The 26,227-nt window shown below is 42.2% G+C and overlaps 8 protein-coding genes across 8 annotated transcripts in view; 3 read left to right on the top strand and 5 right to left on the bottom strand.

Annotated features, from left to right (window-relative positions):
- The window catches only part of LOC119658661 (peroxidase), a 45,374-nt gene extending 42,983 nt beyond the window's left edge, over nt 1-2,391 (top strand). The window contains exons 5-10 of the mRNA XM_038066214.1: nt 35-785; nt 850-1,006; nt 1,089-1,259; nt 1,314-1,512; nt 1,574-1,679; nt 1,753-2,391. Of these exons, the coding sequence (XP_037922142.1) occupies nt 35-785; nt 850-1,006; nt 1,089-1,259; nt 1,314-1,512; nt 1,574-1,679; nt 1,753-1,879 (1,511 nt within the window). The 3' untranslated portion in view covers nt 1,880-2,391. The remainder of the gene's footprint in view (nt 1-34; nt 786-849; nt 1,007-1,088; nt 1,260-1,313; nt 1,513-1,573; nt 1,680-1,752) is intronic.
- A 145-nt stretch (nt 2,392-2,536) lies between these two features.
- LOC119658663 (sialic acid synthase) lies at nt 2,537-10,410 on the bottom strand. Its single transcript, XM_038066217.1, has 5 exons — nt 10,297-10,410; nt 5,972-6,110; nt 5,702-5,917; nt 5,285-5,638; nt 2,537-3,087 (listed from the first exon to the last, which is right to left on the bottom strand). Exons 2-5 carry the CDS (start codon nt 6,098-6,100, stop codon nt 2,629-2,631), a joined length of 1,158 nt encoding a protein of 385 aa, XP_037922145.1. The 5' UTR covers nt 6,101-6,110; nt 10,297-10,410; the 3' UTR covers nt 2,537-2,628.
- A 37-nt stretch (nt 10,411-10,447) lies between these two features.
- LOC119658667 (dynein light chain Tctex-type protein 2B-like) lies at nt 10,448-11,466 on the bottom strand. The gene is made up of 2 exons (XM_038066220.1): nt 10,847-11,466; nt 10,448-10,776 (listed from the first exon to the last, which is right to left on the bottom strand). The coding sequence occupies exons 1-2, from the start codon at nt 11,043-11,045 to the stop codon at nt 10,520-10,522; spliced, it is 456 nt and encodes a 151-aa protein (XP_037922148.1). The 5' UTR covers nt 11,046-11,466; the 3' UTR covers nt 10,448-10,519.
- A 151-nt stretch (nt 11,467-11,617) lies between these two features.
- Nucleotides 11,618-13,168, bottom strand: LOC119658664 (beta-sarcoglycan). The gene is made up of 2 exons (XM_038066218.1): nt 12,950-13,168; nt 11,618-12,895 (listed from the first exon to the last, which is right to left on the bottom strand). Exon 2 carries the CDS (start codon nt 12,858-12,860, stop codon nt 11,874-11,876), a length of 987 nt encoding a protein of 328 aa, XP_037922146.1. The 5' UTR covers nt 12,861-12,895; nt 12,950-13,168; the 3' UTR covers nt 11,618-11,873.
- A 1,635-nt stretch (nt 13,169-14,803) lies between these two features.
- LOC119658665 (phosphatidate cytidylyltransferase, mitochondrial) lies at nt 14,804-16,079 on the top strand. Its single transcript, XM_038066219.1, has one exon. It carries the CDS (start codon nt 15,053-15,055, stop codon nt 16,013-16,015), a length of 963 nt encoding a protein of 320 aa, XP_037922147.1. The 5' UTR covers nt 14,804-15,052; the 3' UTR covers nt 16,016-16,079.
- Nucleotides 16,080-19,457: 3,378 nt separating this feature from the next.
- Nucleotides 19,458-22,343, bottom strand: LOC119659982 (interleukin enhancer-binding factor 2 homolog). The gene is made up of 3 exons (XM_038068352.1): nt 22,179-22,343; nt 20,568-20,696; nt 19,458-20,477 (listed from the first exon to the last, which is right to left on the bottom strand). The coding sequence occupies exons 1-3, from the start codon at nt 22,341-22,343 to the stop codon at nt 19,593-19,595; spliced, it is 1,179 nt and encodes a 392-aa protein (XP_037924280.1). The 3' UTR covers nt 19,458-19,592.
- Nucleotides 22,344-22,512: 169 nt separating this feature from the next.
- On the top strand, nt 22,513-23,768 carry LOC119660211 (proteasome subunit alpha type-2). Its single transcript, XM_038068645.1, has 5 exons — nt 22,513-22,672; nt 22,815-22,891; nt 22,986-23,241; nt 23,303-23,458; nt 23,513-23,768. Exons 1-5 carry the CDS (start codon nt 22,632-22,634, stop codon nt 23,682-23,684), a joined length of 702 nt encoding a protein of 233 aa, XP_037924573.1. The 5' UTR covers nt 22,513-22,631; the 3' UTR covers nt 23,685-23,768.
- Nucleotides 23,754-25,555, bottom strand: LOC119660210. The gene is made up of 3 exons (XM_038068644.1): nt 24,870-25,555; nt 24,617-24,805; nt 23,754-24,554 (listed from the first exon to the last, which is right to left on the bottom strand). Exons 1-3 carry the CDS (start codon nt 25,119-25,121, stop codon nt 23,805-23,807), a joined length of 1,191 nt encoding a protein of 396 aa, XP_037924572.1. The 5' UTR covers nt 25,122-25,555; the 3' UTR covers nt 23,754-23,804.
- Nucleotides 25,556-26,227: the final 672 nt, after the last annotated feature.

Raw genomic sequence — 26,227 nt, 5'->3', positions numbered from 1 at the left:
TCCTCCAAACTTCCACTCTTTCAACATTTTACAGAGAAACACAAAACTCGTTGTTGTACGGATGGCGGCAAAATCATTGAAAAGAACATCGCCCATCCTACTTGCTTCCCAATTTTAGTTCCACCAAATGATCCAGCTCACTCACAAACTGGTCGTGAATGTATGAATTTCGTAAGAACCTTAACAGATCGTAGCCAAAAATGTCCTGGAAATGAGCAGAAATTGGCTGAAGAACAATTGACTGTTGTTACCCATTTCATGGATATGTCTTTGGTCTATGGTAACTCACGACAACAAAATAGTCCATTGAGATCGTTCCGCGGAGGCAGAATGATAACAGAAGAACGAAATGGAGCTGAATGGTTGCCGAGAAGTAACAATGCTACCTCAGATTGTGATGTCCAAAGTACCACAGAAGTTTGTTATCGAGCTGGTGATGTTCGGGTCAATCAGAATCCTGGATTGACTATTTTCCAAACTATTTTGCTTCGGGAGCATAATCGACTTGCTGATGCTTTAGCTGCATTGAATCCACATTATGATGATGAGTTGTTGTTCCAAGAGGCGAGAAAAATTAATATTGCGCAGTATCAACATATTACGTACTATGAGTGGCTTCCATTGATGTTAGGCGCTGAAAATATGTTGAAAAATCGTTTGATTTATCCAGTTCAGGGAGGACGATATGTCAATGATTACGATCCAACCGTTGATCCACGCGTGTTGAACTCTCATGCTACCGCTGCATTCAGATTCTTCCACAGTCAGATTGAAGGACGTTTGGAGTGAGTATATTTAAAAGGAGGCGGATCCAAAATTTGAGTTAATCTGTTCATTTCATTTTTGTAGTTTGATATCAGAGGTGAGAGGGATGTCAGGAGCATTGAGATTGAGCGATTGGTTGAATCGTCCAGGCATTCTTGAAGTTGCTGATAATTTCGATTCGTTGACTCGTGGAATGGCTACTCAACCTGAAGAGCTTACCGATAGTAACTTTGATACTGAGGCAAGTTATTCTTGAGCCTTCCTTTGCTAGAGTGAAACTGTTTTCCTAGATCTAAACATAACTTCGTCTCCCATAATTTCAGATCAAACACTTCCTATTCAGAAGGAGCATGGCTTTTGGTACGGATTTGCGAGCTTTGGATATTCAACGAAATCGGGATCACGCTCTCGCAACATATAACGACTTTAGAGAATTCTGTGGAATTCGGCGAGCTTCCACTTGGGAGGATTTCTTGGATTTGATTCCATCTAAGGTTCGTCTGAAGTTTTTTGCTATTACAAAATTTCTACTTTGATATCGATTCCAGAAAGTTGAAGCCTTGAGATCATTGTACAGAAGTCCTGAGGATGTGGACCTAACTGTTGGAGGTGCTTTGGAAGTTTTAGTAGAAGGCGCCCTTGCCGGGCCAACATTCTTATGCATTTTGACTGAACAATTCTACAGGACAAGGGCCGGTGATCGATTCTTCTTTGAAAGAGAGGATCCATTAGTTGGATTCACCAGCGGTAATTTGATATAAATCGGGGTTTGCTTTAGTTCAACCATAATACCATCTATTTCTTACAGCACAACTGAACGAAATTCGTAAGGCTAGTGTTGCTCGTCTCATGTGTGACAACGGTAATAACATCACATCGGTTCAAACTCAAGCGTTCCGAACAGTTTCGGCAAAGTAAGTTCTAACTCTACTTCAAAGGGATGACTCGATATTTTAACTTTACTCATAATAATCTTAAAAATTACAGTAATCCTGTTCTACCGTGCACACAAATTCCTCAATTAGACATCAGACAATGGCAAGACTTATCATACGGACGAGAATTCACTGTAACAGCGCAATCATTCTTGGAGAATGTTTACAAGAAAAAGTAGATTAAAATAAGAAAATGTATTATTTATTACTTTGTGAAGATATTTAGGTTATTAATATTCGTACGCATCATCTATTCATGTTCCTGTTCTTTTTTGTTTATATAGCGCAATCATTTTTTCCTTGCCATTGTTGAATTTGTATTAAAAGTTAAAAGGACACAACAAACGAGACAAAGCACATTCATTTTGAGCTTTATCTTTTTACAGAAGAAATTTTAAATAGTCTGATATAAGCGGCGGTTGACACTAACAGACTACCAAGAATTTCCCTTGAAAATCCTTTCTGAATCTATCTTTTGTATATAGAATGCCAGTTTTCTAAATTATACAGCATTGTAGCAAATAAGATCTAAGATTTAACAAGTATATTCTGAAAAACTTTCCCAGTGATGTGTAATGTCCAACTTGTGCACAAATTTTGTAAAAGATACTATTTTATTTCAGTCTTAGATGTATGACATTAGATAGACGATTTTCTTTCAACTAAGCAAATAAAATTTGTAATGAAAAGATCCAAATGATTTTATAATTATTTAATATTTCATTTGTAGACCGAATATTGGGTGTAGTTTTTGTTATTATTTTAATTCCAACGAATTCTTGGATCGGGGAATCCCCGAGTCCCCTTGATATTCCAAGTCAATCTCATGAAAACATAAACTTCAATCTAAGGCCAATATATCTGCTCAAGTAACAGATAAAATCACCATCGCTTCAGACAAAAAAAATCTTCAAAATATCTCTTAAAACTATACAAAATCCGTCTCCTGTAAAGGATCATCAAACCTTACATCTTTCTTCAATATTTTCCCAACATACGCTTCAATACACTCCGCTGTTATGCCAAAAGGTTCACTAACCTTAGCTGCTAAATCATCTTTCGTTATAGCATGACCGGCTAAAAAGTTTTTCGTATAAACTAAAGATTTGCCTAGCTTACGTCGACAGGACATTTCACAGTCCAAAATTGTTTTGAAATGAACATCTTTCAATGCCAATTCGACTGGTTTTAAATTCATTAGTTGATTAGAATTGTAATTTTTTAGGGCTTTTAAAATATCATCAGTTTTTGTTGTTCGATTATCTGGAATGCTGAACTGTAGATCTTTTATAGCGCGGGTGAGAAATGCAAAGTCTGTAGGTGTAAGCGAGGAGCTATGATCCGATCCTTTCTGATTTTGGTTGAGGGTGAAGTGACGCTCAACGACCTGTTAATAAAAGATTAAAGAATAAAATGATCTTAAATTAAGAGTTCAATAATCTTCTGAAATTCAAAAAAGCAATAGCAAGCATCAGCAAGGTCATTGGGTTCCTCAAACGGTGTATAAAAGAGAACATTACACCTAAAAGCTATGCAATCCATATTAAGTTGGTAGTTGGAAAGGATGACCATAACATAAAGCATTGAATCACTTTACACGCAAGAACATCCATGGAAGAAAGGGCGACATGACCAACATATGGGAGAAAATCAATAGCCCCTACACCTCTGAAAAGGCCAGAAAGAGGAGCATACTGAAAAAGAAATTAAAGGCCCTCACCACAACACAAGCGGGCCAGGTTGTAACAGAGAAACCGAAGGAACAATTCATACCCAACTATGTGATCAACAGATCCAATGAACACTTTACCCAGGAACAGCTTTCACTTCTCAATAAAGGTTTGAACTTCGCCATAAGAGACCCCACTTTCCCCAAAGAGGACATCGTATTTGATCATCGTCAACGGCGCAACAACCGGTATCTGGTCTCGGTCGGCCTTAATAAGGAACTCCAGACACCCTGGTTTTGCGCCGAAGTCCACCAATTCGATATCCCTAAAAGCTGTCTGGCGTCTTGATCTATGCCAACGCTCCATCTCAGGCAAAGTCTTCCTCGTCTTCTTTTTTTACCATAGATATTGCCCTTATAGACTTTCCGGGCTAGATCATCTTCATCCATACGGATTAGGTGAGCCGACCACCGTAACCTGTTGAGCCGGATTTTATCCACAATCAGACAGTCGTGGTATCGCTCATAGATTTCGTCGTTATGTAGGCTACGAAATGGTCCATTCTCATATAGGGAGCCAAAAATTCTTCAGAGGATTCTTCTCTCGAACGGGGCCAAGAGTTCCCAGTCTTTTTTGCTAAGAACCCAAGTTTCCAAGGAATGCATAAGGAGTGGCACGATCATAGTATTGTACAGTAAGAGCTTTGACCCTATGGTGGGACGTTTCAGTTTTTGTAAGCTGAAATAGACTCTCTACTGACCCCCACCAAGCGAATGCCCACAAAGAAAAGAGCACCGTCTAACCATCACAAAACCATTAAAGAATTAAAAGAGAAACCAGTTATTTGATGCCACGAATTCCTAAGGTGGCATCAAAAACAGCGCTAATTGAGCTCCTCGGAACGGCCACTGACCCGCCCCGCCCATGACTGAGAAAAGTGGCGCATTCATTCTAGACGAGCCAGAAGAGACTAGAAGAGCTAAAATTATCCGCGCTATTCATTATAGAAAAAAACTGTCCATAATATAGGCACACCTTAGCATAGGCCTCTAATATATTTAATAAAATAAGAGGCAGAAACAAGGTCCTTAAAGGCTTAGCTACAATTTCCTGGAAGAACGATAGTGAGATCCTACTAGTAACCGACACAGCGATTAGTAGATTTGTGGCAAATTATGCAGCCTCCGTCTGGGATAATGATAACCTTTTCCCGAACAATGAGAGTTATTCTTGTCTAACTTCGATGGGGATAGTGCTCTTGTCCTAAACGTAACTCTCTAGAATCGATCACAATCTCCAAAATATGCTCAGCGTACAAAGGCTCCCCCATGACTTTAACATATCTTCAATTACTACTAACGTATTGAAGTCGGTCATGGCCTCAATACGTAAAATTTTGGAACGGGCCCCTAAAGGTAAACTGAACCTAGCTCATCCAGCTCTACCACCCCATCCTACTCCAACCTCCGTGCTGAATTTCGCGGCCACTAACTGAGAAGCTATAAACAGAGTTCTTCATTCCAAACGAGCCCAGATTTAAATCCTAGTAGATGAAATAGTGTACTACTGCAGACCGTAGTATTGGACGAACTGGTTCCAACCAACCAACTTTTATAATATTCCTTCCCGAAAATCCCCTGAATGATATCAAGAGAAGCTTTGGTGGGCACTTGTTACAAAATAATAAATATTGCCACTTGTATTTTTATGTATGAGTAATTCTCTTCATCAGTAAGTTTTCATAAATTCAGGGATCATTTTTTCATTGTGGTCATAGCTGGATATTAACTATAAGCACAAAACCTCAACACATTTGGGCATCATACGAAAATTTACTCAGTTCACTGAAGGATTAAGATCATATTCATTGATAACTTCACTATACACTATAGATAACACGAAGGCAACTCTTACCTTTGCGCCCAACAAAACTGCTGCCAGTGTTATAGCAATCCCTTGTTCGTGACCAGAATATCCAATGGGTATGTGAGGAAATCGACGTTTCAAATAAGTTATAAGTCTCAGATTAGCATTTTCAGGTAATGTTGGATACGCCGACACACAGTGCATTAAACAAAAATTAGTTTTCCTATTCCTTCGCATGATGGTCACTATTCTATCTACGGTAGACATCTCTTGCATCCCAGTCGATATGACCAGCGGTGTGCTTTGCTTCGAGGCATATTCAATTAATTTGAAATTATTAGCGTCGCCTGATCCGATCTTAATGAATGGTAGTCCTAGTTCACTGAGCTCCACGAAGGAGACCTGTTTCGGATAGTGTGAAAGTAAAGTAAGACCAATGCGGGCTCTTGTATCACAATCAAATACCTCATCCATTGCTGAAGCTGAGAAAAAGATCCCAACTTTAGTGGCGAACGATTGAAGCTCTACGAACTGTTCAATAGTAAATTCTAGATATTCCTTGTGTTCGCCATACGTAGTCCCCCAGGAATTGAAATTCTTGTAAGGTCGTGCGAGTGCTGCCTGAGTAAATTTCGCGGACAAACAGGATTTTTGAAACTTCACACAATGGCATCCAGCTCTCTACGTATCAAAAGAACAGATAGTGAAACTGGCACTTGAAAAACAAAATCATACCTTCGCTTCCAATATCATCTGTTTTGCTATCTGAATATTCCCTTGATGATTCTGTCCAATTTCTGCAACGACGAAACACGGGTCTCCAGGACCACCCACCGAAATATTTCCAATTTGAAACGATACCATTTCAAGTCTTCTGTATAATAAACCAAGCAAATGCTCAGTCAACTATCTCTCGAGAAAATGCTCAATTAAATCTAATTGAAATCTCATACGAATAAGATACTCGCGCCATGTCGTTCCATTATAGATACTTTACAATGTGTTTATTATACATATGTAGACAGAGGAACTATCTCTCTGCGTAGTATGTCTCAAATATATGCATATGTGGACACTTAGAGTTGGGAAATGTGAAAAGAACGTGAGGAAAATGGAGTGGTTAGTTGATGGTTAACTTCTTAATTGCAGTTTATGCTATTAACATTCTTTCTAGTTGGTGAAATAGAGCTTGTAATTTCAGAGTCATTACAAAATGGAGGTCTGCAAAGTGAACGAATAGTTCAGCATTGAATTGCTGGAATAGGGAGCATATGAAAATCCGGTAACATACCACTCTTGAAGTAGTAAGTTGTTCAATCATCATAGGCAATGCAATTTTCGGATGCTTTAATTTTGTTAATAAGTGGTAGTACCTACAAAAGATAGGAGAAAATTTTGTACAGAAAGTTCTCAGTTTCTGTTACAGTCATGAACTCGGTACCAGTAACAATAGCTTACAAAGATTGCTTTGTTGACTACTCCATATAGTAGGAAGCAGGTGGAGATTACCTTTTTAAATCTCCACCTGCTTCCTACTATATGGAGTACTCTGCACTTTATATCCCGCTGCCCTACCTCCTCAAAACCTGGAAACGGTTTTCTGGAAATAAAAATCTGAAAATTTTCTAGCCTTGAAACGCAGGAGGCTATTCAATACGAGATTTAAAGCGATGACTGGCGCCGTTAGAGCGCTGGCCTCTCAATCTCATTGTCCTGGATTCGAATTCCAGTTGTTGTGCATTTTTGTGCTCGTCTTCTTACTGTGAGCTTGTTACTTGCACAGCATCCCCTGTGATGATAGTGAAACTGAAGAACAGTCTCATTGTGTGGATGGCCTACGCTCCACAAAGGAGTGAATAGGAGATGAACCAAGGAGTTCACATGTTACCTGTACAAAGTAAATTCTGAGTTTTCCGTTGGCTACAGCAGAAAGTTGACTAACGAATAAAAAATGCATTTGGCATACCTTACACCATAGGCTAATCAATCAATCGTCACTCACTTGAAGAGTTTGACATAGTGCTCATTCAAGGATTATTTGAAAGAAGCCCCAAAAGCGATTAGATCCGAATTTTGCATGAAGATCGCTGAATGCGAAAATTATATGTACTTTTGGCATTTACTGGTATCGGCAACCGCTCGACAGTGTGAGGGCTATCTTGCTGATCGAACGACGAATATACTGGGGCATGAGAGTATCGATGAGTAGGCCGTCGGCTACGTCCCGAAGAGGCGTCACAAAATTTAGCTGACTGCGGAATCGTAGAAGTGGATTGATGAAGTGAAGGAATTGAAGGCTCTATTGACCACTGCAAGCAATAACGAGCGTGACATGCTTCAGCTCCAATACCATGCGAAATCCTGGGAAGTGCAACATAACGTTCGCCGTAACAAAGGGAATTTGTTATTGTGCTTACCAAGGAAGCGGAATCAGCCGCAGATCACAATGATCTCAAAAATGTATACCCCATCACAAAAGAACACCACAGCTAGAATATTTGCGATTTGCCAGCGGATGTCCAATGTGGGAGGTCCCTTATTCAGTGGACGTCGCTTATTAGAGTGAGATTCAGTCCGTCCTTCTTTATCACCTTTCAATGGAAGGATGTCCAGGGGTCACGGACACCATAATTGAGGCCATGCTGCAGAGCGAAGACACATGGAGCTCAGTGGAACATTACACATTATACACAGGGCATTCTTAAGGCGAAAAAGAGGGAGGTGGATAGAAAATATACATGGGCAACTGAGGCTCCCTGAACCACGGGATTTTACTCCTATACTGAATAGGCCTGGCCTGAGGTACTGAAACGGCTCCGGGTTAGATTTATAGAAGCTCTAGGGAGTGATTTAGCCGGTAGTCTGTCTGAAACACTTGGGCATTCACATTTATCCGCCCTACCCAAAAAAAATAAAATCACAAGGCAGAGCCTATTGTCCTAAATATTGGTAGCGCTCCGACATTCCGATGCCCTGGTTGCGAGGGCGATATACTTGACATAACCTTTGCTACGGAGTTCTTAGTTTCAGCGACGCAAGGATAGAGGGTACTGGAAGATTCCACGCCCAACTAAGAAGGAAATGATTTTGCCCATGAAAAACAAAAAAAAAACACTAGGACGGATTGGTATTCCTAGCGAAGTGCTGCAGCTTGCAACTAAGTATAAGCCCAACTTGCTGCTCAGCTCATTCAATGCATGTTTAACAGCAGGTCGTTCTCCCTCCCGCTGGAAGATTGCACGGATTTTGTCGATAAGCAAAGCAAAGGCGGTTCCGAGACGTCATCAACGTACGTCCTCTCATTATATTGCACACAGGGGTAAAGCTACTTGAAAAGCTCGTCAAAAGACAACTGACTAACGAAATATGTGCTACGGAAAATTACTAACCAGAACAATATGATTCTGACCCAAGCGGCGAAATTGACAGGGGCATCAGCCGAAGGACGTAGCAAGGGCTGAAATACCCGACGATACATTGGGATGCGCAAACAGAGAAAAAGGTTCGCAGAGGATGCGGCACCTGCTACGAAGACCCCAACCGTACCATGCAAAACTGTAAACGCGGAAAGATGAAACAGTGGAAACTATTGAAACTGACCAGATGGCTTCAAATATAAGCCGAGTGGTACCATTGGCGACTATTCTTCCGAAAGCCGAAGAGGAAAGGCTTATCAAGAAATGCGCGACGTTCCTCCAGAAAAACATCAGCAAAGCGGTGAAAAGCGGGCTGACTGACCTGGGGGAACTCTGGGACAGAATTTCGTATTACATTGAGTGTAACAGAAGGTGCGCGGAAAGCAGGAATAACCGCGCCCCCAGCTGAGAACACCGCAAACAGCCTGTAGCAGAGTGGACTGAGGAAGAACAAAAAGAGGAAGCGGCATCATCGAAGTAAGCCCGAGGACAACAGATAAAGATATGTTTTGTGAAGAGGTCAAGGGGTCACTGGTAGAGAAAGCTTTAGTTTCTAGCCTAGAACCTAGAAGAGACTATCAAGCACGAATATCCGGAGGCATCACCTCTGTGAACTTCCGGGGTCATAAGGCGAATACCTGCAACGAAAAGAAGAGTTGCGTTATATGCAGGGATCGTGGCGCATCTGGTGAGAATGTTGCGCACACTGTGGGCTCAAAGCAGTGTCCAGTCTTCAGAGCAAAACTGGAAGGAGCTGGCACAGGTCGCGCGATCTAGTGCTCATCAGTGAGCAATGCCGAAACAGGGACCCAGATTCATGGGACCCCGACATATCAGGTACCGCTGCCGTCTGAGTTCGGGACGGCAGTCTCCTTAAGGCTTTTGCCCGGGGGACGATTTTGTCTAGGTTCGGGTGTTTGGAGGTAACGATTTTCAGTGTCTGTCTAACGCCGAACGAGACGATGCCGGACTTTCGGCGCAGACTTGATGCTCTGGAGGACACTATCTTGGGCACAGAGGGGCGAATCTTGCTCGGGGGTGACTTCAATGGCAGGGCACTTGAATAAGGGAGGGGTCCTGCGAGTTGTGCCCGTCTACCGTACCATCGCGGAGCCAGCGGTAATAGTGATAGTAGGAGCCATTCAGATCGCTTTCTATCCTCCTGAGCGTAGGTTTATATACCTCAGAAAATGCGCGGGAAACAGGAAAGCAGTCGCTTGTGAAAAGATAGCTCACACTCTGTGTATAGCAACAATCATGGAAGAGTGAATTTAGGGGTAGATGGACGGCGCACCTCAAGAAAGACAAGCCTCCGTAGGTGTGGCTGCACGATTGCATTTATGGCAAGAGTATAGTGCCACAGTTCTTTCTTCTGTAATAATGCGTTAAGCGACACCGGGTTCGTTTTCTAAAAGCAAGAGGCAGGTACTTTAGTCGGCAGACTCTCTGAGGCAAGAGTCCGACATTGCGCGTAATGCATTTCACCTCCGTACCCACAAAAAATGATGGTATCCCAATTTCTAACAAAAAATGCGATAACGTTTTAAAAATATACTCCAATTGGGAGCATTGAAAAACGCAAATTGAGGCAGCTGCCAGTAACTATGGACCGCCAGCGGAAACAAAAGTGAATACACCACTTACCTTTGAGTGAAGATTTCCTCTTATACGATTCAGCGCGATTGTTCCAAGGCGCCTCAAGCATGACCAAGCACATTTCTAAGGGCAACTTCCGCCATTTTGATTGCGAGGGAGCCCAAGGTTTTTCCTTTATTGGCACTTTTAAACCAGCAAGTGTTTCCTTAGAGCATTTATTCACATAAATAACGATACCTAACTTATTTAAACCCAACAATTAACTAAAAATCTAATACAAATAAACACCAAACACGGTACAAATGCAAAACAGCGATGCATTCGTGAACACGTCCGACGTCTGATTATCACACTCCGCGTCCCATCGGCATCTTGCTATGTACCGACATCCCGATCCCAGCTGCTGTCCTAGAGTCACTTGAACTACGTGTTTATAGCGTCGCATGTTCAAATCCCGCACCAAAGAGCTCACTTGATCAGCGATTTGTTTGGATAACTCTGCAGCCTCCGCGGTGTCGTAGGTTTTATCTAAAAGAGCAGAAACCCCGATAGGATTTGGTAACCTTACGGAAATTTGAAGTGTTCTGAAAAGTGATACCTTGAAGAGTCTCTGTGAGAACTGTCTGGATAATTTCCTTGACTCGGTTCGCGCGAAAAGTATCTGACAGACTCGGTCGAATCTGGTATGTGCTGGGCGGTAAAAGCGCCGGTTCTGATTCTTGGTCCTGGGATACGGTTCTGCCGGTCGTTGCATCTCCTAGCGTTGATCCAAAGCTAGCACTCTCCACGGCACTCATTTATTTTCGGAAAAGAGTGAATCTAATAAGTTGATTAAGTGAAAATAGATCGACACAAACGAAAGTTTCGATTTTGAACTTTATTTATTTATTTACAATTGACATGACAATTGTTGCCATAGGAACACCAGTTAGAGAAATGTTGCCGAACAATTCACAATTGTCAGTTATTTTGCTATGATCTGGTGGAATTTTGTTTCTGCAACTTGTGTAGGGAATTGGTTTGCGACTCGAGTGAATAAACCAAGATTCGAACAGACGCTGATTGGATGGACGACGGCACTGGCGGAAGAGGCGAGCTCCAATTTCCGGTGGAAATATGAACGTTTTTAGTTTGGTTTTAATTTAGAAAAAGTGTTAAATTAATTGTAGTGGCTTTCATGTAAAAGTTTGATTATATTTTTGTGGAAAAAAGTGTGTTAAAATCATTTTAAACCGATCATCAGATTTGGAGCCTCTAAGCGTCCCCTCGGGTCGTTTGGCGCCATTAAAAAATGACGCCAAGCGTCCACCAAAAAGCAACGAAAGCTTCCTAAGAAAGGTTAGTGACAATTTATAGAAAATTAGTAAAATTTCGACAGCATTCAACGTATATATTAAACATAATTATCAAATTAGGATACGTTACATTTTAAGGATGTTGAAATTCGCTTAAGTAAAATAAAGTTAAGTACCTTCAGGAAATATTGCACTGTCTAGGATCCTTCTGTGCGCTTCGCAACTGAACTGCATCCTAATGATACTTTCCTCCTAAATCCTATTAAAATTAGTATTGCACCGCTTCCGTTTTGACTAGATATGCGTTAGCCTCCACCTCACCTTCACCTCTCACATGCAAGGATCATTCTGCGGATTAAAATGCAGGCACGTAATCTTCCCATTATGAATCCTTGGCACAGCCACCTTAAACAGCTTTCCTTGGGGCATGCAAACACATAGTTTGTACTGGACGCTTCCCGTTCGAATCCCATGATCAGAGTTCACGACCGGAATGTTCTCAACATCCAAATAGATACCATCATTTCCACTGAGAACAACTGACCCATTCATAGCCTTCAAAACAATATTCTGTTCCGCTTTAAAGGAGGCGTCCATGGACTCCAAAAACAACCCCTCCGAGCCGCGAACAGATATCTTCTCGTCCGAAACAATCGAAAGAGTTTTATTCAAAGGACTTGTGATGCGACTCGTACTCACAACTTTCGCCTGCAAGTTATCCGCACCCTTGGGAATATTGTAATGCGGGCGATGGGTCGTGAATATAACTTCCCCTGAGACGGGGTCTTTAATATCAAACTTATCCACGCCACGAAATTGTACTCCAACTTTGCCGACCGCCAGCTTGTTCTGCGTGTGTCCGCTACGGTGGATGAAATTCACGAGAACCGGACCATCCTCGCCACTGATACTAACCGGTTGGTCCATGAATCCTTCCAAGGCTCCGTCGCGCTTGTAAATCCTATCCAAATCAGCTGTTCCGAAGAACTTCACAGAGTCCTCATTCTCGATTAACTCCAGACCGTGGATACCCTTCCCCATCTTCAGAACTCCCACGATTGTGATGGTAATCAAGAGATTCCCAACAGCAAGGATGAACAACAGCGAGACGAGTAACCAAAACGCGAAGGTATTCCTACCGTGGAGGCTAGTCTTCTGCGGCACCGCTGAATCGAATTTCATCTTTGGCGTTTGTGGAATTTCACTGAAGAATTTTCTTTCGCCAATTGGAAGCGTTGATTTCTCGTTCTCGGAAGTCAAATCGTCAGAGCAACAAGACGAAGGTCCTTGGATTAAAGTATTGCCTATTGTGGGCATACTTTAGATTCAATTCGTTTGGTTTACAACAATTCCTGCGAATTAGAAAGTCAGAAAAATGCTAGAGAACTGAAAATTTGTCTCGATACCTTTACTTTGTTGTAAACAGATGTCAATATGATGTTCGCAGGAGCGCAGAATCAATTTCAATCAACACTGGATGGATAGGGTTGCCCGATTGTCCTGTTTTCTGGAGAATTTTTGAAGGAAGTACTTTTCGGTTAGATTTGATTTGTTAATTCTGAAATGGTCAGCGAAATTGAGCTTAACGTTATTGCAATGAGTGGCGATTACAACTTTTTGGCCTATCCAACCTTTCTTGTGTGTAATTTACGTTATATATCGGTCATTTTGTATTTTCAAGCCACTAGGTTTCGATGATTCTCTATTCTTTCGGATAACCTGCCCACTAGAGTGAGAGCGAACTCTCGAAAAGGTCTTATGTCGCTCGTATTTTTTTGTCCTCCAATTGCAGGACAAACCGGTCAAGAGCATAAGATTCGGCCTCACATTTCTCCATGGTTTTCGTTGGACAAGCAATCCTTGTAGGGATTTCGTAAAAAATAATGGGCCTCATCAGGGTCAGCAGTGAGCTTCGTTTTGGGGCATAGACCTATTCTTTTCCGAAGAATAGACTGTATACTACTAACTGTGCCCCCAATGTCAACTTTCAGGTGTTTAGCTCTTTTGTGAATGGATCTGGATCGACTGTATCTAGACTGCTTCCGAAAAGTACAGATTTGCGTTTTGGTTTCATTTAATTGTGAAAATATTGTAAAGGGTTGGTTCTAAAATAGACCCCCCAGAATACTGGGAGTTCTTGGGAGAGTGGATTTAAGTGCATGGCGTGTCGAAATTAGTTATGCGGTTGTCGCTCGTCTTTAATGTGTAACCTCTCGAGACCTCAACGAGATAACTCTCCCACTATCGAGCGAGAGCTGGATCATACAAACCATCGATGTTGAACTTGGGGAGTGCAGCTCCCAAACCCTGCAAGAAGTGGCGGAGGCAATACACAAGGGAACGAAAGCGACCATTAGATGTTGATTCCTTTCGAGGCCTCTCTTGTTATACACTTCCAGGAGGCAACTCCTAAATCTAGTGCTGATCGCGAAGTGGTCGATCTGATTGGTCGTACGGTGTTGGCCAGTTGAATCTCAGGCTTTGTGCTGGAACAATGTGGCACCAAAGACGAGGCGGTGTAAGTTTCAAAAATCCATGAACTTCCCATCATAATCGTTACGGTCGCCAAGACCGTGTTTCCCACCATATAACCGAGTAAGGTGTTGTCAGAGCCCACCTTGATATCCGGATTACCCATCACGATCGCAATGTCACCTTAGAAAGCTTCCCCTGAACTGCATGTAATTGCTCGTTGAAAGCATCATTCTCTACTAGATCGGAAGTCTCCGTTGATGCATAGCATTCTACAATTGTGATGCTCCTTACCCTGAATAGATCTTGCAGCCAGAAGTTGCCTTGTGGTAGCCGTCACAAGCAAGTATGAAAAGCAATGGGCTTTCATAAGTGTGGCAAAGGGGAGAGGAGCACTTTCCAGAGTCTCACCATCTTACTTCGCCAAGCGGGTTTCAGCGTATATCGCTTGAATTCCCGCTCAAGTTGGAGAGAGGCTGATAGCCCACAAATTCCTATCCATTTTAGTCGCCTCTTACGTCACAAGCAAGGAAGACAACTCACGGATTCCTTATTGGAAGAGAAATTTACGAACACACTTAACCCAAGAGAATGGAGCTGAACTACATAATAAGGATTTTGCCTGCACTATGGATCATTTCAAGAGTGGATGGTTGTTACTATCATAAGGATGTGATATAAATTGGACACGACCCCGTTTTCTTCTTCAGATTGGGATTTCTGCCTCAAATTGCTGGATAGTTTTGCAACATCTCGAAAAAACACCCAATCCCAGAAGCTGCTTCTATATATAACCTTATAATCTGACACTGTTAAAAATAAAAGGAAATAATTTGATTTCAGGAACAAATCAGATTTTCATTAAGTAATATTATGTATTAAACTTAACACAATATCCAGATGCATGAGAAGCATCACGTCCTGCACCAACCTTCAAACCTCAACATTAAACATTTGCGAGTTAATTACAGGGGCCGGTCACTTGAGGTTATATCAGCCCGTCAAATGTCATACGTCCCCATCAAACATAACACACCATGGAAATCTACAAACGGATCCTAGGCAAATTCCCACAAAATATAGTGTTCAGCTTCGCTTATGGTTCCGGAGTAAAGAAGCAACTAGGCTACGACAACAACCTCAAAAAAGCCGCAATGGTTGACTTAGTGTTTTGTGTGAAAAATACTGAAAAATGGCACCAAGAAAATCTTGCAATCAACTCAAGCCACTACTCCGCAATGAAATTACTGGGAAGTTCATGGATAGCAAAGTATCAAGAGAAACTCGGTGCCAATGTGTATTGTAACACTCTAATCCCACTCCCAGAGGAAGGAATCATGATCAAGTATGGAGTGATATCTGAAGCTGACCTACTTGCGGATCTAAAACTGTGGAAACATCTGTACTTAGCCGGAAGACTGCATAAGCCCGTGTCAATCATTACCTCAACGAGCGAAAGTATCAAGGATGCACTAGAAAACAACTTACTCAATGCCTTACGCTGTGCTCTGCTGATTTTACCAGAAAAATTCACAAAATTCGAACTATTCCACACGATATCCAACATAAGCTACAAAGGAGACTTCCGAATGGTGTTTGGGGAAAACAAAAACAAAGTCAATAACATCGTCAAACCACAAGTAGATAAATTCTACGACCTGTACTTACCAACGATAGACCGTTTCTCGAAATCAATTCAACTCACCAGTGACGCGGATTTCATCCAAGATAAATCGAAAGATGTCGCCGAAAACCATCTCCTTCAACTCCCGAAACATCTAGTCAAGAAAATAGTTATTAACTCTCGTCTGAAAGGTAGTGAAGCTGAGATATTGCATCAGATCTCTAGTCAAGATACGTATCCAAGTATTGTATTGCAATCTTTATGTCAAATAGTTTTTAAGAGTAGTGCATGGCAGTCGATTAAAAATATCCCTACAGCTGGACTGTGGAAAAGTATTTCGTATAGTTGGGAGAAAGCGGTGAAGACGTTTACCTAGCAATGTACGTAGTAATGCCTTTTGTGAAGGTTTAGTTTTGAAGACAATAAAGTTTAGCAGTATTTTAAAGCGTCATTTGTATTTTTAAAGTTAGTAAGTTAGTTGCGTGAATTTTAGGAAAGATAGAGGCGGTTTATTTTCTGATTATATAAATTCAAGCTGCGGGGGAGAATATTATTTGTGGGTTGATTTTCCAACTTCTAGAAAAATGGATTTCAAGTTCGCTACTGATCAGGCAGTAAGTGATTAAGGTGATGGATTGATAGCAGGACAAAAAACACCTTTCTACTCTGCTTCGAAAAAAGTCCACAGCCTTAGGGTCGTATTCCTCGTTCGCACTTGCAACGCCCGCATCTCTGGTGTCGTGATTCTTCCCAAGTGGTAGCTGGATACCAGCCGCAGCCGCAACAAAAAAACTTTTTCCAATGTGCCACATATCCCTTCACGTCATTCAACTCTTTTCCATCGATCAGTTCTATAGTGTCCTTTTTGAGCACAAAAAACGATCTGTCCTTGGCACGGATGGCATCTTAAATACTTACGATCAATGGCTGGGCCCATCGGCGCGGGAGGTTCTACTTGGGGCGTTGAATGACGTCTGGCTAAACCACACCCCTCCGCAGTATTAATCTGAGGTCAAACAAGTCTCGATTCTGAAGAAAGAATTATCTCGTTCCTAAATGTGTCTTCTAAGGTTGTAAAACTTGTCCTCGGTTTTTCCGTTGACATGCCCAATTACCTCGAGAAAAAGACAGAATCCCTCACGGCAACCTCCCTGATGTGATGTCTTGGCCTTACCAGGCCCATTCATATCTTCTTTGCTCTAGCTAACGAGCCCCCTGCCTCCTCTAGAAAAAACCCTGAACCCCAGAGAAATTCTAAATGGTTAGTCTTCTGTCCTCCTCTCTACTCCATCGTCAGAAGCAATTACACCGCATCTAACGTTGCTCAATAAATCATATACAATCATCAATAGTTAACACCGTTGCTGTTAGAACCGGCAAGATTTTTGAAAATTCATCTTCCAGTACGGAGAATGTGAAGACTGAACAGATTGACCACCAACTTTTCCTATAGCAAAGCTTTGCTCATCAACATTGGGTCGGGTTCTTAGCCTTACTGTGACTGCTGTGAGGTCATTTTTCAGTGTGACAAGTTCTCGAGGCTCTCAACTGGACTAAAATGTACAAATCTTTATTAGACTGGGCGGCTGGCCAGGTTTATGAGAGAAGCTGGAATCAGACTCTAGTTTCGACCGCCACTCTTTGACTATAGCGACCCTCATCTCCTTTCTCAACTGGGCCTGAGACAGGCTTTGGTCCTTGGCAAGATTACTGCGAAGTTCACAGCATGCCAGCTACGTCTTATGTATGTCTCAATTTTCAATAAACCTTCCCAAGACGTTTACACATAGTATAGCCAGAATAGAATTCTTGCGATCAAGAAGATTCGCTGAGCTTTCAACTGTTACTTCCGCTTTCCGACCACCTTTTGTAGGTATCTTACTTGTACACAGGGTACCCCAATAATGTGACGTAGACAGAAATTGGAAGTCTAATCCTAGGAGTAAATAACTTTTCCTTAGCGACAGGATTAGGAAATACTACCAGTAAAATCCTACTACTTAGCGCGGGTTGTCATACTGAAAGTGGACAAGCGCAAAGGACTTTTGACCAATGAGCTTCCCCTCATTCTTGTTGAAGATCCTAGAGAACGTCCTAGACATCCCACTTAAGGACGATCAAACGTATATCTCAAAGGCAAATACTTGGAAACGTAATTAGCATGATTGAGTGGTGACTATCGTACTACTAGTTCCCTTCCTGGGTATAAGGGGAGCATTCAATAATGTTAACGATGTTTCCCTCCGTTATGAGTACACACGTTCCATCTTGACGTACGGTTCCATTGCGTGATGACAGGCACTGAGCATAAATTCTAATAGAAAAAAACTTAATAGGATTCAAAGAACCGCATATGTAGCTGCATTCGTTGCTCTCAATGCACTCCTATCCCTCCTTCCCTCGTGCACTTCTATCACTGTGACTACATGAGTCCGGATGTTAAACAACGAAGCTCTACGACCATAGTAACATTTTAGACGAAGTACTTCGGGAACTCTGAACCTTCTCAACAGATTACCCCAGACGTAAGCCGATCAGCATGAGGAACTTTGCTGGGGGATTTCCAACCAGTGCACCGTGGAGAAACAGCGACTTGTTTCAAAATTATAACAGTATTTTTTACCGACGAATCAAAGATGGTCTATGGAGTCGGTGCGAGAGCTTTCTTAGAAAACCATTCACTAGTGAAGTACTGGCGATACTGAAAACCTATCAATGACTGGGGCATGATCTGAGCCCCCAAACGTGACATAACCATTTTGACGGACAGTAAAGAGGCCATTAAAGTCTTGCACTCGGTAGCCACAGCCTCCAGGCTGGTTGGACAGTACAGGAACGCAATGATCAGTCTGGGCTCAAGGTCATCCTTCCCTGGGTTCTCAGTCATAGGAGCATAGAGGGGAATGTGCAAGTTGACGGACTGACCAGATGCGACTCGGCTCTTGGCAGTCCCTTGGTGGACACAGTCTTGTCCCACTGATAATTGTTAAGGGTTAATTTTCTTGCATTACTACTTAGCAGCCGCGGATTTCAGATGGCGAAGGGTCATCACCTTTTCGAAGCCAGGGAGGATTTGATCCGCTTATAATGACAGCCGATTGCGAGAGCTCTTGCACCAGACGCGTGCACATGCGGTCTGCATGGAGCACTGGCCTATAAGAGACCATGCCGCCACACTATTCATACTCTTCAATTCGTATTGTCCAAGCTGCAGAGAAATGGGAGAGAAGCCCTCAGGCATTAGCTACAAGCAGGATTCGAGCACTAGGTAAACCATTCGGCCACTGATACCTACATGCCTAGCATAGACGGGAGATCACACCGTCCTACGGCGCTAAGATATTTTTCGGGATATAATAGCTCTTTCTGTTTATTCATTTTCCACCCAGTTGGGAATTTCTATGGCGGAGAGATCTTCGCTGCGTGTTTAGTTATTGTAGAAAATTAAAATGACGGTATTTCGATAAGACAACTCTGACGAGCGAATTGAGAGTAGCATCACACAATGCTTTAAAATCTATAAAACTGTCTTTTGATTCTGCCCTCAATTCATTCATTGGATTTCTCTCGTCGAAATATCCTCTCCTTATTTTGCATAGTCAACTTGTCCTATGGCAGAGTGGTGCTTGAAATAAACGCACAAAAAACAGAAGGCGTATCCCTTGTTGGAATTTCCTGGTAAATATATTTATGCCCACATTAGTGACGAACTCCGTGTTAGTACAATGTGTGCCCATTGCAGCATTGCTTTTCTGAAATAATTTAGAATTCAAGAGCCTAACTAATATTGCAAAGGGAATAGAATTCAAAATGCGACCTTGTGTGAATTCAATTATATTATTTTGCTTCATCAACGAAGCTCTTAAATAGCTTGATTACAAGTACTCTTATAATAGCAATGAGAAGATAGAGCGAAGCACAAAATGATGCTCTTCTAATAGAAACTGCTTATTTTACTCCAACAAATCGTCCTCACCCTCTCCATCCACCCCTTCCATATCGTCGTCATCTTCTCCTTCCTTCTTCTCATCTGGTCGCACATACACCGGCTCCATCGATGAAACAACCACACCATCCCAGACTGACATCTCCCGAACAATACTGGTATTTCCTTCTAAACCCAAAATATGCTTATAGCCACCATGAGCCAAAACTCGAAGCAAAGTTTGTGCAGTCATACAGCAAACATCTTGCTGCTCAAGAGACATGGCCGTATGCACTCGAATATGACCAGCTTCACAAGAATCAGTTATGCCCGCCGAACCAGGTAAAAATAACCCAGCCGCCAATAACTGGAATACTCGCCTGAATGCCAAATTGATTGGCAACGCCTGTCGACTTGGATTGTTCATAATAGCAAGATGAGCGAGCAGGTCAAGCATCCATGGCGAGAGTGGGTGGAATCCTTCGAAACGTTTTGTCACATCCCGTAGAATACGAATTAAAACTTTGATCGAAGAATGATGGGCGTTTTCTTCAAACCAACGACTGTGTCGTATTGCCGCCAAGTGACTTGTGATCATTTTCGCATCAAGATGAGTTTCTGGTTCCAGTTTTCGAATATTCTGCGGCAATGTGGCTATAAGGACACGAACTTTTGCTTGCCAGTTGGAAATATCGAAGCCTTTATCGTGCATGACAGTGGTCAAAACGTCGGCTTTGGTGACAACTTCGGTTTTCATGACATTTTTCAAGTCCTCTTCTACTTTCTTTGCAAGAGCTTCACATGCCTCTTTGGTTGGGAGGGTTTTCATGATGACTACAATGTCAGCTACGTTGTTTCCAGTCACCATTGTTCCTTTTTTGAATGAACCGACTTGTCGGACTTCGTCGAGTTGCTAGGAATTGAAGAATATTTTGATTAGTTTTAAGTTCGATTGAAGACATCTGAACAAGTTGTTTGAAATTAAGAAAAGCCAATTACTTACGCAAGTGTTGAAATCTCCTGGAGCGACTACGAGATTGTCCAAAACACTTTGAACCTTGGTTACCAAATTGGCAATGGCGGTTTGTTCGATAGCGGTTGGGCTGAGGTCCTGGTTGCGTTTCAACAACGCCTGAAATATACATGTTTTTTTTTGTTATTTCTGATTTTTTTTTTGCAATTTTTTCGAGAAAAAATGTAAGACGCAAGTTTTACTGGAGAAGAACATGCTTTGCATTCTTAAGTTTTGCAATAAAAGTCGCGCCTGTTGAAAATAGGGGTATTTCCACTTTTTCTACATCCGCTCCCCTTTTTTATAATTACATAGAGGATATGGTGCTTTTGAAGTTCTTTTCTTGCAACACGAAATATGCATGAAAATGTTTGGAGGAACAAGCGAACAAAAACCGAGGAGTGTTCCTGGGCTAGCTATCATAGAAGGCGAGACCAGGAAAATCTCCTCGCAATCTCCAGTCAATCTTCTTGTTTCGAAAGCGCTTTTCGTTATCTCAACATTTGCTTCTACTACTGAAGGAGATCGCCCAAACCTTTGCTTACTTGACAGACTACATTATTGTCATAGCACTGACATATTTTAGGTCCACGGTAGACTCGACCTTTCTCTTAAAAATGAACACGTTTTCAATGGCAACTAGTACCAAAAGTTAATAAATGTGAAAACGGCATTTGTTGCGTTCTAATCAGTGCCGGCAATGTTACAAACTTATCTGTAGATCATTATGTCCTTTATCCCGATCGTTGCTTTCATGAAGAGAAAGTTGGTGGTATCGCAAGGGGGCGAAGTCTATTAGAAGCTTTCGTCCAGTTGGATTTAGCTTTGGATAATGAACTTGATGCAAGCACCTTTCGCAAAGAGGGGTCTCCTCAATCGTAGACCTGATCTCTGTACGTGGTATGCCCTCGCAAGTTAGCGGGGACTATGCCAACAGCGATCACCAGACAATCATCTTTGAACTGAGGATTGAGTCATTCCCCAGTGGTTGATAAATATTCCATACTCTGGCGTGTCCAGGCCAGAGTTTTTGAAGGTTTCCATCAGCGAACGTCTTAAATCGAAAATTTACCGCAGTGCCTTTCGCTCTGTCGCCGTCTATGGTCCTGAGCGTTAGCCGGCGATAAAAGACATCCGAGTCTTTGCACTGATCGTGAAAAAATGCGAGAGGCATCTTCGATGGTGTGGCCATCTAATTCGCGCTAATGCTAACGCGCTACGCTTCCTAAGATTGGTCTGAATATCGAGATTGATCGGAAATCACCAAAAGGCTAGCCGAAACAATGGGGATTTGATGCAATAGATGGTGACTTAAGAATCTCTCCGACTCCATTTAGATCAGACCTTTGACAGGGCAAAATGACCCAAACGGTCAAAAAGTACCAGCCCCGCTTTCGAACGGGAGAAAGACAAGGAATCAGTGAATTCATTGATGATGGGAGACCTCCATGTTTTAGGAAATCACAACCGGGGGTAAGTGTATTTGGACAAGGTTATAAACAACTCAATAATTAAAAAATACATCAAACTCTTCTCCAAATAAATACTTTGTCTCAAATCTTCTACTATATCCCATAAATCTCCAAAAATCCTAATCCTTACCGCCGTCAAGGCTGCATCATCCGGAGCCTGAGCAACTTTCGGGAAGAGCACCTCAGCCAATGTCAAATCGAATGGATGCCTTGGAATAAAGGTTTTCTTGAAAGGTGCTCGCATGCCGCCTCGCATCTGACCACCACGGCCCGGTCTAATATTACCGCGCACCATTTTAATGTTATGATTCAGGTTTGTTGCGTGAAAACTTCTACGAAAACAAACGCCGGCAGTAAAGCACGCTCAGCGATAGATCCCGAAAACACGATTCTCGAAGGAGAAATGTCAAACTTGAGCCAGATGTTTCTTTTCATTGTGAATACACACAGAATTTTCGTTTACAGCCGTTCAAATTCTAGTACTTTTTTGTTTTGAATTCCGATTGTCATCTCTTGTCAAGTGTTCATTATTTAGAAGTCATCGTCGCTACGCTTTTTTGTATTCGAGTGAATTTCAATTAGAATGGCATCGGAACGCTATAGTTTTTCGTTGACTACATTCAGGTAAGTGGAATTACTATTTCAAGTCAGTGAAGTATGCATACTCTGGGTGTGGATTTGTTGCGGAAAGCGAGAGTTTCCAATTCGTCCTTCTCCAACATAACCTCGTCGTTGTATGACTTGTAATAAATTTTGTTTATTTCAGTCCTTCCGGCAAATTAGTTCAAATTGAATATGCCCTTCAAGCAGTTGCCGCTGGAGCACCGTCTGTGGGAATTATGGGTACGAAGAGAAATTGATTTATAACAAAAAACTCGGCTTGAATTGCAGACAAAAATGTAGGTTCGAATAACTCTTCTGAATTTCGAAATTTCAGCTTCAAATGGAGTCGTCCTTGCTACGGAAAACAAGCACAAATCATATCTTTACGACGAGCACAGTGTGAATCGCGTTGAGATGATAACCGGCCACATTGGAATGGTATATTCCGGCATGGGTCCCGACTACCGGCTTCTGGTCAAGCAAGCGCGGAAAATGGCTCAAAGCTACTACCTTACATACAAAGAACCAATTCCAGTTGCTCAGTTGGTGCAGCGAGTTGCAAACTTGATGCAGGAGTTCACACAGTCAGGGTAGGTTGCCTTCAAAATTCGGTGATAATTTCCTGTCCTTACGTCTAGAAATTCGTTTTAGTGGTGTCCGCCCGTTCGGTGTTTCGCTTTTGATTTGCGGATGGGACAACAATCGACCATACTTATTCCAATGCGATCCTTCGGGAGCGTATTTCGCGTGGAAAGCGACCGCCATGGGGAAGAATTCGATAAACGGAAAGACTTTCCTCGAAAAGAGGTGCCGCGGATGACTCAATTCATGGAAACGTAAAACTAATCAGCTTTCTTGCAGATATAATGAAGATTTGGAGCTCGACGACGCCGTGCACACAGCCATCCTGACCCTGAAAGAAGGCTTCGAGGGCAAGATGACCCCCGACAACATTGAAGTCGGAATATGCGATGAGAACGGCTTCAGGCGCCTGGACCCATCCAGCATCAACGACTACTTAGTCAACATCTAAATAAGTTCGCATCTAGCTTTGTACACCCCCACACTGTCCCCCAATTGGTGATTGAATAAAAAAAACTCGTTTCAGATCCATAAATACTCATTTTATTTGACAATTCGATACACAATTTATTTACCTTGAATACTCGGGCATTAGAGACGTTCGATTGTCCCGATTGAACTTGTCGCCGCGCACCGTGCGGTTCTTCATGCCATTCATCGACTTCATATCCCACGACATGGCCACCGGATTGCGTTCCGTGCTGTTGCTCCGTCGAGTTCTGGCCTTATCTCGTCGTCGTTGTTGGTCGAATATACCCCGCGAGGGAAGCTCATTGCCGCTCTCGTTATTCGGCCTGTATTTTCGCGACGAGTAAGACAAGTAGCTCATTCGCGACGGCTGCCTGTTCACGGCACGAAAATCGGGGGAATGTTGGCGTCGTACGTCCTTATTCGGGGCATTGGGCGTTTGGTACCTCTTGCTCGGTCGACTGCCAGTCGAATTCGCATTGGACCATCTCGAATCTCTGAAATCCTCGGGATGCGATATCGAGCTTTCGTCGTAGCGAGAGTGTAGCGAATACGACTCAGCAGTCTTCTTTTCGTACAACACCTGCAGGTTGGAGTCTTTGTCGAGGATCTTGGCGCGACCGCTGTTGGATTTAGGCGGCCGTGGCGAAGGCTTCTTGATCTCTCGCGCTGCCTCTACTTCGCAGTTGTCCTGAATGTTATCGATTATGGGTATTGCTGCGGGCGTTTCCGTCATATAGGATTTGTTCTCCTCGTCTTTGGGCGGGTGCCACTCGTCATTGAGTGAAAATTCGATTTGCTCAACAAACTCAATTTCTTCTGACTCTTTAGATTCTTTGGGAATTACTTCTTCCTGTAAATCACAAAAGCAAGGGCGGTTACAATTGAAATCTTCGTCACAAGGCTGAGACTTACCTTCATTTTTTCAAGGGAAACATAGGGATTTGCGGGTTGTATAGGCACTTTACTTTTATTAATCTCAATCAGCTCCTGCTCTAGCGTCGAGTTACTTTCTTTACTTACTTTCAAAGTCCACATTGTCCGTAGCACGGTTACTATCGTATCCGTCGTTCTAATTACCTTATTACTAATTTCTTTAAGTGACTGCAATTGAAAAAGTCAACATTAACTACAGTAAATCCACTGATCCCATCCTTCCAACCCTTACCTTGCTATCCTCCACAAATATCGTATAAATGGACGTAATAAGAAAAGAGAAGAATCCAAAAACAAATGCCAGGAAGAGTCCGTTATCAAACATGCGCCCAGTTTCCGTGGGCTGTTCCAATAAGATAGACGAGAACTTTTCCATTCCTTTGCATACTGGTATCTTCCCATACAGTTCGTAACTTTCACAATTCCTCAGCTTATTAATACCTTTCCCGGTCCACGCTATAATATCCTTGGCGAATATCACCATCTTCACACTCTCCAGCGAAAAGGCACTAACAACACAACAATTGTATGGTATATATCGATTACTGTAGATAACGCGTCGTCCGTTATATAATCTTCGTTCAAGAAAAAAAAAACTAATCCACACTTAAACCGTTTCTCGAGACAAAAGCAGATGATTTTCGATCTTTACTTAAAATAGAAAAGAAGGGTTGGAACGGGGAGAAAAGAGGGAAATTAGGCACAAAACTCGGTAAACTGTTTCCGTCGCTGTAATTTATTAAACACAACTTCAATAAATTTTTTTTTATAAAATTATCCTTCTAAATTCAACATGTAATTTCGCCATAAAAGAAATCGCTCAAAACTTCATTGACGTTTCTTAGCATTCCTTCTGAAATTGTGTTTTGTTTTTCTAAGCGACTAAAACTATGTGAACTTTGCAAATCATGAATGAAAAACGACTGAATCTCACAGTAGGATAAATGCTAGGTCAACTTTGTTTTATGGGTGACTATGAATGGGACTCACGTATTTTGGAATACGTCTAGGACGAAATGACGTCGGGCAATGCACCTAAATCTACGTTTACCCTAAAGAGCTCTTCTGAAATGATTTTCTTGGAGCTTACCAAGATGACTTGAAAGCGTCCTCTTTGATAAAAAAAAGTATCTCTCACTCATTTTTATTTAGTTACTGTATCTGAAGGGAAGGGTCTTAAAAATCCTTGACTAAGCCTCCTTGCTTCGCCCTGATCTTTTGCTTACGCTCAGAGTGTTGGACTTCCGCAAAGATACATAGGCTTAGGAAGCCTTCCATCCACCAACGGGAGGGGAGGAGAAAAGAAGTTATTAGTTCAAGGAACCCCTTGCCATCCGGTCCTTCCACCGGTCGAGCTTAATCTCTCTGATCCTTCGTCTGCATAAAGTTGCTGAGGAAACCCATCATACTTTCCACAAGAGAAAAAGGTGTGTTAGGTGTCGTCCAACACTGTATATTAGGACAAACAATCACTACCGCGATCACCCTTACCGCTCGTTCTAAGACAGTGCGATAAGCAGACACCACTCGCAAAGTTCCTCGTCTCTTTGCTTGGGCAAGGTGCTTACAATGTACCTTATTGCCAAGGGA

This window comes from Hermetia illucens, chromosome 6 (genome assembly GCF_905115235.1).
Source record: "Hermetia illucens chromosome 6, iHerIll2.2.curated.20191125, whole genome shotgun sequence".
NCBI lineage: Eukaryota > Metazoa > Arthropoda > Insecta > Diptera > Stratiomyidae > Hermetia > Hermetia illucens.
The sequence above is the reverse complement of the archived record's forward strand: the minus strand, read 5'-3'. Positions and strand labels throughout refer to the sequence as shown.